Source organism: Aythya ferina (genome assembly GCF_964211825.1).
Source record: "Aythya ferina genome assembly, chromosome: 5".
In the NCBI taxonomy this organism is placed as follows: domain Eukaryota; kingdom Metazoa; phylum Chordata; class Aves; order Anseriformes; family Anatidae; genus Aythya; species Aythya ferina.
Window position 1 is genome coordinate 38463091 of NC_140301.1, and position 12004 is coordinate 38475094.

Consider the following 12004-nt stretch of genomic DNA (forward strand, 5'->3'; position numbering starts at 1 on the left):
CTGTTTTGCTGGCCAACACCCTGATCCTCCATCCCACCCCCTCCTACATCTCTGTTTTCCTCTGGCTCATCAGACCAGCCTTTATACACATCTCTCAGTACCTACATCCTCTCAGGCCTCTTGCGTCTCCGATCACCAATCTCCCACTCTGACACCTTCCCCATTTCACCACAGTAACATTGTACAAGCCCGGCTGGTTTCTCCAGGCAGACACACTGAACTGCAAACACTTCACCACGATTACAAATTTTGGTCCAGATCAGTGTGCCCACATCACCCAAATCGGAGAATCCTTGAACGGGTTCAATCAAGGCTTCAATAGGAAAAAAAAAAAAAAAAAGAGAGAGGCAGAGAGAGCGAGAAAAAAGAATAGCCTGGACAGAGTCTTTTTTTTAGCATTACATAGATTTAGAGCTTAATTTATTTCCAGATAATATTATTTATTTTAATAATATTATTGTCTCGGAGCCAGTGAGGTAAAACACAAGCTGTGGTGGGCCTGGAACTGTGGCATTCACTGCAGAAGGCAATAAGGACAGGGAAGGTCTCTCCTAGAACAGAATCGTAACTCCTAGCTTAGCTAAATCTAAACCAACTACCTGCATTGTTAAAAAAAAAAAAAAAAGAAAAAAAAAAAAAGCTGTACCTGTCTCCCCTTGCCTCCACCAGAAGGAAGCAATCTGCCACAGCCATTCAACGTTTACTTAAGCTGAGGACAGAAGGCAGTTACTGGAACACCAGCCAACCTTCCAAACAAGCATCATTTCCTCCTATGAGCTGCTCCAAGGCCTCTCCAGCTTCCCATCAAGTTTGGCTAAGGGCTGGTCAAATTCTCCAGGGACACTGTTAGAGCTTTGTGTTTTCTTCAAGGGCTATTTAATTAGCTATGAGCTCCTGAAAGAGCTTTCTGCATTTCTACTAATTCTTCTGTGGTTCAGGCAGGCATTCTGCCATTCAGACCCAAGCTAAAATGCAGTGCTCTCCTAGAGTTATTTCCCTGCCCAGTCCCTGAAGTCTCAGTGCTAAGCGACTGTAACTGTGGGGAAAAAAATATGGAAACAATACTCACCTCACTGCACGGCATAGGTCTGCCCAAACTGTAGCTTTTTCAATTACACCTTCAACAATCAGTTCATGCTCACTTGAGCCTATACCTGGAGGCTGCAGACTGGTCCCTCTCAGAGCAGCCCACCTGCTATTAACTGCCTCAAATGCAAGGGCTGAGTCACAGCTGTCTGCATGGCAACCGTAAAAGTCAAAGATTTAGGCTTATTTCTTACTATAGCCACCTTGAGACATTCCATAGATTCCCTACAGCGCTAGCATCATTCACGTGCCCACCTTTGTCTCAGTTGTCAACTCTCTCCATTCTCAGAAGAAATTATTCCCCTTGGTCACAAGCTCTGATTATCTCTACTCGCTGTAGAAGGCCCATGTTCTGTCTGTTTCAGCCAGAAAATTTCCCTGCTACCTCTCTCTGTCCCACTGGTCACCCAACTGCTCCTTCCTGAGCTCGCCTTCTGCTGTCTCCAAAGTTCACGACTCTGCTCTGTGATCCCCAAACCCACAGTCGGTTAGCAACAGCATGCATTGACTCATGTCAGTGATGTAAGCTCTCTGTCGATATGAGCCTGATGTGCAGCAATCGCTGCCTGTCCGACCTGTTACTTACGGTCTGCTATTCCCTTCGACTCATTTCATTTTTTGATACAGTTCCTTGCCTCATTCAGTTGGCTGAGTAAAGCTGTTTGCTCTGCCAGCTCACAGGAATAGTATTGTTGAGACCTAAAAGGAAAATCAGAACTTGAATTTGTCGTTCTGAGTTTCTTTGGACCCTCTGTTGTGCAGACACATAGACGAGAGAGACAAACTGCTTACGCAGGTATCTCATGTGTTCCGCTGAGCCACATCAGAGCTGCCCAGGTGACACCAGGTCTCTGGGATGTGCTTGTGGCAGCCCCAGGCCGGGACCTGTCTCCATGGGTATCCCAGACTCTCCTGTCACTACAACCCCAGGGTGAGAGCGGCTTTCCCTGCACCACTCTGTGCCAGGGGGGCAGGTGTCCCTCAAGCACCTACACGTTGAAGGGATCTGGGCTCTAACTGAACAGACAATGTGGCACTGAGATCCAGTGCTGGGCAGCTAAAGCAGTTTATCTTCTAAAAACAGGGCATCAGCAGATGAAGCTCCTGCATAAACGGCTGGGCAGGGGCACTCTGCGAGCCTTGGCTTGTGGACCACCTGCCCCGTGGTGCAGGCTGCTCAGTACAATTCAATCTGCTCCAAAAGGAGAGGTGCTGTGAAGAAAATACCTGCAGCTGACCACGGCATCAGGGGAAAAATCCTTCAAGAAACGTTCTGTAGTACGTAGTTCCCCTGTACACTTGTCTCTCATGTGCTCACTTATTTTCTTTTTTCATTCATTATCTTCTTTTCATTTCCTCTGAAGTAATTTCTACTCCACAGAAACTCTCCCCTCCTTGTCCAGAAAAAACTCAGCAGCAAGAGCAGTCCATGAGCTTCTCCACCAGCACTAGTCACCGCGCCTGCACTGAAGCAAGTCCACTTGCACAAGCACCCGAACTCTGAGCACAGGCAATTGCTCCTTTGATCTGTCCTCCCTAGCAGCTCCAGTCTTCCCCATGCTCCTGTCTTGTAACACGAGAGGGGACATGGCCCATCCCATCTCAGCCGACAGCTCTGTCTGGCTGCACACCGAAACCAGGTGAAGAAAGAATGTTTCTCAGGCAAGCCCAAACCTGCTTTCGTGGCAGTCAAGATACGGGAGTGGCCGCAGACAGCAAGAAAAGGAGTGGGGCCTCACACAGCTCTAACCCTACCTGGTCCCACACCCCGCCTGGACTTGTTACCCCGAGCCTGCATTTGGACCCTCATTAAAGAAAGATCTCTTCTCCATAGGCAATTTGGAGATATGAAGCGTATAGGACATGTGCTGCTGCCCACAAATAGGCTGAAGCCAGCCACAAAGCTCACTCAAGTCTTCCTGGGGAAAGAAAAACGAATGCCTCCTTCATGGAAGTTAATTCATTTTTCCTAGGAGCCTTGCGTTCATATTGAATTTGCAATGAGATTCATGAGAGAGGCCCCAAGGTGTGGCTACGTCATGCTGAAACATAATATCTTACTGAAATAAATTGGCTTTTATATCAATAAAAGCAAATCAGAGAGGAAAGGACGAGAGTACTCTCTCGAGTTCACCTGCCTGCCATTGTGTTCACTGAGATTTGTTCCAGGCGGCGTTCTAGGAACCACCACAGCCCTTCCCTGCCAATTACACCCGAGGAACCAAAGGTCGGGCCGCCACCTCTTCAGCACGCGGGTAACCGCCCGGGGTAACCGCCCGGGGCTCGCTTCCTCGTCCTCAGCGCTGGGGGGAGAGGAGGGTAAGCGCCATCTCCCCCCGCCACTCCCTGCGCTGCCCAGAGCCTGCTCAGCCCGTGCAAGGGGCAGGGCACACGCACGCTTTGGGCTTTCCTCCCTCTGGCGCGTCGCGTGCTAACCCGGACCTCACTAAAAAGGGCAGGAATCGCCCCAAACTCGACGTGGCTTTCAGTACAACCAGCGCTGGCCTCCCCGGCCGCACGGGGGCCGCCTCCCAGCTCCCGGGGGTGCCGGCGGGGCAGGGCGGGCCCTCAGCACAGCGCCAACCCCACTGCCTCAGACCGGGCCTCAACGGGCACGGACCCGGGCCCTGGGCCTCAACCGGAGCCCGGCAGGCCCGGAACGACCCCGGGCCAGGCTCGGGCCCTGGACAGCAAGCGGCGGGCGGGTGTTCGGCCTGACGGACACCGGGACTGACTGACAGACACCCGGCCTGACAGACTGACTGACTGACTGACGGACGGACGGACGGACGCCCTTCCAGCCCCGCCCGACCTCGCGGCCGTTGTGGCACCTCACGCGCCGCCGCCGCCCAACGCCCAGCCCCGCCCCGCCCTGCCTCCCGCCCATTGGCTGCCGCCCCGCTCCTCCCTCCTCCCATTGGACAGAGCCCTCTTCCCGTTCCCGCCCCCTCCCTCCACTACCGTGCCGCGATTGGCTAGCTCGTCCCCTTCCCTCCGTTCCCGGTTCCGTCTCCGCCAGCTGATTGGGCAGCACTCACCCTCCGGCCCCGCCCCCTCCCCGAGGCGGGACGCTCCCTTTCCCCCTCCTCCCCCTCCCATCTGATCCCCGCGCGGCTCCTCATTGGCCCGCTCCGCGCCGGCCCCGCCCCCTCGCGGCGAGCCCCGCGCGCTTTCCCCCGCCTCCCCCTCCAGGCCCCGCCCCTCACGTGACGCCCCCGCCGCTGATTGGCCGAGCCGGCGGCCGCTCGCGCTTCCGGTACGGCGCGGCGCGGCGGGGCCGGCCGGGGCGGGCGGGGCGGCGGCGGCTGCGGGAGCTCCGCGCGCGGCGGCGGCATCAGGAGGAGGAGGAGGAGCAGCAGGAGCAGCCGGAGCCGGCGGCATGGAGCGGCCCGGGCGGGCGGCGCTGGGCGCTCAGCCCCGCGCTAACGGCTGCGGCGCGGCGCACGGGGCGCTCCGCAACGGCTTCGTGCGGGGCCTGCCCGGCACGCAGGTGGGTGCGGCACCGGGGGCAGCACGGGGGGGGGGGGAGGGGGTGTGCTGGGCGCAGCGCTGGCTCTGTGCTGTCGCTGCAGGGTGGGCAGGGAGGGTGAGCGCTGCCCGGGGTGCGGGTGGCCTCGCCGTGTGCCCTGCCGGGGTCTGAGCCGCTGTTTGATTCCCTTGGTAAGAGGAGAGGGGAGCCTGCTGCCCGGCAGAAGCGTACAAGAGCTGGGTTTGCCTGGAGAGCAGTGAGATGCAGCAGGGGCTGGGGGAGGAACGAGGTGGAGTTGAGGTTTCACCATGTAGGCACCATTCTCTCAATAGAGCCCAACAACAGCTCTTTCTTCTCCTTGCCTGGGAAGCCCTGCGCTCCCATTGCTTGGGTTCTGCGAGCTGCTTGTCTCTGTAGGGATTGACATGCAGCGAGCACAGCACCCGCTGTGGGCACCGCTGTTAGAGCAGGTCACAAGGCCACCGAGCAGTTAAAAACTGTGTGATATTGGAGAAAAGTGAGTGACTTGTTTCTGGGTCTGTGCACAGTTAAGGAAGTGCATGGGTGGGAAAAGGAGCAAGCTGTGAGTGGGTTCAGGACTGTTGTGGTGCTGCACAGCACCCAGCGTGAGGTGAGGGCCTGGCACCCCAAAGGGCATTGTCCCGGCAGGAGGAAGTGAGCTCAGCCAGGAGAGGGAAAGTCAAGTAGAAGAGCAATGAAGTTAGCTCTCCGCATTGTGCCTGATTCTGCTCTTTCTGTCCTGGTCTGCTGGAGAAATGCTGTTTGGGATCTATCGAGGCACTTGTGGGAATAATTGAGTGAAGGCAAAATTGCTGTTTCTTCCTGCAGTACAATATTAGACTGGAATGTGTTTCTCCAATGCAGTGTTTTGCTCTGAAGCAACAGATACTTATTCAACAAAGTCTTAAAAAACATTAAATTCATCCTTAGAACAGGGAGACTGGGGCATATTGAACAGGACAAGTTGCCCTTATTCTCCAAGATAACTTACAGCAATCTGCCCGTTACTGTGAACAAGATTTCAATAATGTGTCTTTTCAGACTTCCTAATTGAACTTCTCCAGTAGAATGGTGTTATTATACTTGTAGAACTTGGAGAAGAAATAATCTTAAACCAAACAAGTAGTTGGAACATAGGATTTAGTTTGAAGTTCTTATTTTCTGTTGTGCATGCTGTCTCCAGGTCAGTCACATAGGAGCCGGGGTGATACAAACAACTTGTAAATTCCTTGATGATTCTGGAAGGCCTTGGAGTGCTCTGCTGGAGCAGTCTCCAGATAGCTGATTGTACACGTCCTTTAGTAAACAGCTCCATACTACTTCCTCAGGAAGGGAAGGAATAGTTTGGTTTAAAGAGGGGAGGAGGACGGAGTTGCTTTCCTTTAAAGCTGTTACAAGTCCTGAATTTTCACAGCCGTTCAAGACATCAGCATGGATTTTTTTTCCTAAAAAATTTTGGTGTGTACATACTGAAAACAGCTTTCTCTGTCCTGTGATCTGTGTGTGTGCTTCTTAAGAGCACAGGCTGATTACTTACAGGCTCATCTCCTGAGATGATTCGGGGGCAGTGGAATGCTGGCTTCGTCCTGGTTTTGTGGAGGCTTTTGGCTGGTGTCAGGCTGAGCGTGACCTCTCTGGGAGAATGTGCTTCTGAAGCTGCCTGCAACAAATACGGGAAGTTTTTCTCATTACAGGGAGTTAATGACAGCAGCGATGTGAATAAACCTTACTTAAGATAGTTATGATAAGATAACGATTTTGATTAACTGCCTTGTCCACTAATGTAAAGAAAGGATTGGAGTACAGAATTGTGTTTTTTTTTCCAAGTCTCTGTGCAAGTATAAATTGCAAGTTCTTATGACAGGAAAAAAAAAAAAAGCCTTGTATCTTAACTAAATCTCAACCTTATTCACAAGGAAGTGAAACCGCATTGAGTACTGCGTCTGGTTTTAAGCTCCCTAGAAAGGCAATGACATTATCTGCGTGAATCTCTGAATCCACTGGGGGACGGGCAAGAAGCTGGGGAGGCTGGAGCACATGAGGAGAGGCTGAGAGAGCCAGGTTTGCTTGGCCTCAGGAGGAGAAGATTCAACTGGTTGGTCAAGGGTACGGAGAAGATGGTGCTAGACTTCCTTGGAATTGTGTGGCAATGAGTGAGAACCAACAGGTGTCTTCTGGAAGAATGGGAAACTTCTACTAGATAGGAGAACAAATAATTTTGCAATGAAAGCAGGAAAATACTGGAAGTTCTGCAGAGAGGTGGTAGACTGTCCATCCTTGGAGGTGTTCAAGTCTAGGTTGGACGTGGCCCTCAACAACCTGCTTGGAGCTGGGGGCTGGACAAGGGGGCCCCTGGAGGTCCTTCCCAACCTGGGTTGTTCCATGATAGCACGGATAAATGAGTGGATTGCAGGAGAGTGTGCCAAAGTTTAGACATCGTATTTAATCCTTGAACCCCTGTAAAAATGTGTGCCTTAGGGATTTTAGCCTAAGGCCAAAGGCTGAGGCTTGCGTCAGGCCTGAAGAAAGAAATTACTACTTTCTGCCTCCTGCTTGGCTATTTGATTGACTGCGAGTATTGCGTCAGTAACAGAAAACTGAATTGAGTAGAAAATTGGCTGACCTAGAAAAAACTGTGACCTCCTTCAGATGGTTTTAATTGATAAAACCGTGTTCCTGAAAAAGCTTGCCTGTGCATGAGGATACTTCTCTAATACCAAATTTAATTACAAAAGGCCGAGCCTTTGTGAAAGGACTAGCTGCACAATATTTATCTGGCTAAATGAAAATTACAAGCCATCATATTAAATTAGTAGATGTAGTGTCATTGTCAAATGTGTTTGAAAATTTGTCTATTTGTCCTGATATAAGAACCAACGCTTGTGGTAACTGCTGATGTGGTTGGTTTCTGTTACATTTGTGTGTGTTACTGGGAAGCCAGTTTGGATAAAATGTTAAAATCTTTCCATTATGTTGGGACTGCCATTTCAAATTAAGCTAGTGATAAGCCTTAAATGGTATAATAAATATGTAAATTCGCTTTTTGTTAGTATACCTACTTGAGTGATGTCATCATGTAATACATTGTATTTTCCTGTCCTAATTGTACAGCAAAAGCTATTTATTTTCTTAAATGTCATGCTTTAAAATTGTTGACCAAAAGACCAAAGCTTTGTCTTAATTATCTACTGACATTTCTCTAGTAGGAGTGTAAAACACTGATAGCCGTGTTGAAGCTGGGCACGTAACTACTGACCTTCATTAAGGCATCACTCCTAGAAAAAAAAATATGGTTAGCTGAAAAGTGCAGCCTTGAAGACTGCTTATAGTTGAAGAAACAGGAGCTTAAAACATGGCACTTGCAGAACTTCTCATTTTTGGAGGAAAAAAAAAACCAACAAAACACACCATCGACAAAAAAGTAAGAGTAAGTCTTAAAGAACTTTAAGAACACTTTCAGAGGTACCTGAGAGCCTATGGCTTGGTTTGTTAGTGAACCACTGGACTTCTGTCTTTGAAAAACTTCATTGTAAATTGCACACTTCAAACAAAAAACCATTCAGTCATTATCAACATGCTGTACACCTCAAATCAATTGAACACACCAGCTGAGGTAACATATCAGTACTAAGGTAATTGTATCATTAACTTGTTAAAAGAAAAAAATACATTTAAACTGAACATTTATTGTTCCCATCTGTGTGGATGTGGCAAGTACATCTTAGTTATCAAAAGAGTGAGGAATTTGTTGGGAATCAATACTTGCAAGCCAAAATACTTGTGAATACCTACCAACAAGAACAAATATTTAATTAGGAGTACACCAGAATGGTGAAGTGTGTTCTGTAAAACAAGTTTCCCTCCTGGGACTTTATTTGAAGGGTTAAAATGTGTTGCAGAGCAGTGCCTTCTAATTTTGGTAGCGAATACATTTTAGTGTTTTTACCTGTGCAGCAGTTTGAGATCTGAAGTCGAAGAACAAAGCAGCACAAGAAAAGGGACTGGAGGTGACAGGAAAAAGTTATCATGGAATACAGTGATAGCTTAGATGTAGCTGCCTGTGGGGAGTGATTACTTAATGCTGTACTTTCCTTAGCATTTGATTCTCTTAATTCTTTATAATAAACATGACTGCTTTTGACAGCAGAGATGCATCCTGGAGGAGAGGTGCATTCGTTGTTTTTCCACGTGTTCCGTGTAGTTGGCAGGAATCTTTGACAAAAAAGCAATCAACACTTGGAAGCAGTATTCCAGATCATGCATCTAAAAACAGAAGCTGTAAGCCTGCTAGTAAAAATCCTGCAGTGTGTGGTGTGTGTTAATGAGAAGCTACTAAATTTTAGTAAGGATTTTGCGAAGTTGCATTCCAGTATAAATACACCTTCTAAGGTATTTACATCCAGTCTGCCAGGTTCATCAGACTGTTTTTCCTTGCAGCAGGAAATAGAAGTCTTCTTAACACGGCATGTTGTGGTTTTCCCAGGTTAGCAGCATAACCGTCACTCTTCCTGCATGCTGCACTGGTGACATCTGCTCTCCCTGAAGTATGCGCCTGCTCTACGAGATATTTAGCTTGGCAGATGCTTTTAATAGGCAACTTCGTGTAAAAGATTCCTTGAGTAAATCCTGTTCCTGTGGTCTGCCGTAGTGTCCACGTACAGTCCCGTGTTTACACAAGGCTTTTGTCTCCTCGCGGAGCTGCTGCAATGCTCCTGGAGGTTCAGCACAGTGAGCTGCCCTCGGTCTGAGTGCTTGGCTTCTGGGCGCTCCCGTGCATCTGCCCCCTGGTCCTGTGCGGGCTCTGTTCAGAGTTAGCTCCCAGCCGAGCTGGCTGCTGACGCAGGTATAACAAATACACTGAAACCCCTTTTTCCTGTTGGCTTTCAGAAAGGCGCTTTTAATGAGCACAAAGTCAGGCTCAGAATAACGCCAGCTTTGTGGCTGCTGGCAGTGGGAGTATAATGCTGAAGTCTGTATCTGCTGGATTCCTTATACCCACTTTGTAAATCCATGACAGGGTGAGGTATGGTGCTCCTTCTGGTGCTCCTAACCAAATCTGGACGAAGGAAACGAGTGCAAGGCACAAGTAAAAACAAATTTTCTGTTAATTGCTTTTTCATTGTTTGCATTTTTCTCATAACCCTGGTAACTGTTAGAGTTGTCTACACATCTAGTAAGATAGCGGAGGTTGTAATTGGTGAAGCTTGTGATTAGCTACACATCTAGCTGTGAATTTATGCTGGGTGGGGTGGCTAAATGAGAACTCTTGTATAGGTGACACCGTTCTGTCCCTGATGTCAGATGGCCTGTAATCATGCTAAGGTAACTGCAAGAGATAGTGCTGTAGGATTATTGCACGTGATATTTTCATACTTGTCATAAAAGAATTTGAATAACTTGAGATAGGCAGAAAATCCTTTTTTGTCTGTGTGGAGCTGGAATCTGATTCCCAGCTTGATCCCCAGGCTGAAGGCACTGCAAGATCTGATGCTGTCTGGAGGCTGTTTAATGCACAGCTTTGTGCAGTAGTTGGGCAAGACGATGTGTTTAGGTGTACATGTGCCACGCGTGCACAGCCATGCTCCCACCCTTTGTACCAGAGATACTGTCCCACTGCTTGTAGGGATTCTCTCTGTAGGGTGAACCAGATCTGAAGTGAGTTTTGCATTGCCTTGTGAGTTGGAACTGTTTGTCACCAGACTGGGGAGATGATGATTATTAAGTGCACTGAAGTGTTCTGCTTAGACCACAAATGCAATCCTTTCTGGCAGTAGCTACATGATGCTGCTCCTCAGCAATTGTTGGCAATAATATTGTTTCCTGGCATTTGTTTCCCCACAAAGCTTGGAGCAGCACAGGCATTACCTGCAGCTGATTTAGGATGCCTTTGCTCTGCTACCTTCCTTGACCATCTGGCCAGCGCTCTGATTTTTCTCTTGCAGTTGAGTTTCTGAATGGGATGGTGCTCTTTGGTGTACATATGTTCTGGGCAGTGTTACCCTAGGAAATACCAATTTATGTGAGCATACACCTGCTTTTCTGAACCACACGCTTAGACGATCTCTGACTTAGTCATCTCCACTTAAATGCGCAGTATGTTCTTGCTCAAAGGTCATGGTTTGCTTTGCTATGATAAGGTTTGTTTGCTGAAGCCATAAAAGTCTTAATCTGGCAACTTTTTTTTTTTTCTGAAACTAAGTTATACCATCTTTTCTCTTGGTCTCTGAAACTGAACATCTTCACCTTTGCAGCAGACTTGAAGCTCATAGCATGTAAGCTTTTGAAGGCTAACACAGACTTCTAAAGCGCTCTTGAACAGATAGGCTTGTACCTGAAACGTGGCTATGAACATCTCCTCTACAGGCAGTTCCAGTGTACGTATGGTACCTGTATGCTTCATGAAGAGTCCACATAATTGCATTCAGAATGTTTCTTTAACATTTAATTTAGATATGATAGCACAGATGTTTCCCAGTTTATCTTGTAGCTGACACAAGAGTACAAGGATGTACAAGCGCACTGGTGGGAAAAAAAAAAAAAAGCACCAAGAGGTGAAATAGATTTGAGTATGCGTTGAATCAACAGAGATATTCCCAAAAGAGTCTTTCTCGGTTAAATGTTGCTTTTGACAGCATAGAACAACTTGTGTAGTTTTAGCATTTTCCACAAGCAGAGGTGCCTCTAAAGAACTGGAAAAAGTTATACTTTTCTCTGATTAAAACTGTATTTTGTTATTTTCTCTAGTAGCTAGTTTTTGGTATTAGTTAACCTCAGATGCATACCCTTAGGTTATAACCTTTCATCTCTTACATGTAAGTGGAAGTTCACCTGGAAAACACATTAGAAGCCTTGATGTGATCTCTATTAGATGCTAAGTAATTAGAGAAGTAGTCACTACCATTTGGTTGTCTGTGTATCCAGAACTCAGCTCCTCGTAGACAGCCACAGGTAGTAGACATGTCATATGTCTCCTCCGAGCAGCTGCTGTTCGCAGCCTAGTCTGGCAGTGTGAGGAATCCAAATTTGTCTGCAATTCATCAAGCTGTGAGACTGTAGTAACTCGGAGCTTTGCTGCGTGATCTTTCTCAGGTCTGGATGCAGTAAAAATTCTCCGGCTTCGTGAATTGGGGCCGTAGCGATACAGTTGAGGGATCTTGAGAGTAACAGTGAAGAGAAAGTTTTCATCAGTTTTCCTCTGCAGTGTTGTGTCACCAAGGCTGTTGGTTGTTGTGTTGCTTCTGCCCTTCCTGTTCCTCTAACAGCTGTTGATTCTTGTTTGCTGAGAGCTGTTGAATGAGCTCGTGGCCTGAAGATTGCTTGGGTATAAAAAATAGCCCTCTGCAAGTCATTGTATTTCCAGCCTGGATCAGGTCAGTGCTGGAGGGATGCTATGCTGAAAATCAGATTAGCCTTAGTTGTGCAAGGCAG

The 12004-nt window shown here is 48.1% G+C and overlaps 1 protein-coding gene and 1 long non-coding RNA gene across 4 annotated transcripts in view; one reads left to right on the plus strand and one right to left on the minus strand.

The window, feature by feature from the left end:
- LOC311437495 overlaps positions 1-3893 on the minus strand; it is a 17201-nt gene extending 13308 nt beyond the window's left edge. For 2 of the 3 annotated variants that reach the window (XR_014693521.1, XR_014693522.1), the window contains exon 1: positions 1070-3893. This is a non-coding gene — a long non-coding RNA (uncharacterized lncRNA). The remainder of the gene's footprint in view (positions 1-1069) is intronic. The other variant, XR_014693520.1, reaches the window with a different exon arrangement.
- A 510-nt stretch (positions 3894-4403) lies between these two features.
- The window catches only part of SPTLC2 (serine palmitoyltransferase long chain base subunit 2), a 73691-nt gene continuing 66090 nt past the window's right edge, over positions 4404-12004 (plus strand). The window contains exon 1 of the mRNA XM_084519936.1: positions 4404-4576. Within this exon, the coding sequence (XP_084376062.1) occupies positions 4466-4576 (111 nt within the window). The 5' untranslated portion in view covers positions 4404-4465. The remainder of the gene's footprint in view (positions 4577-12004) is intronic.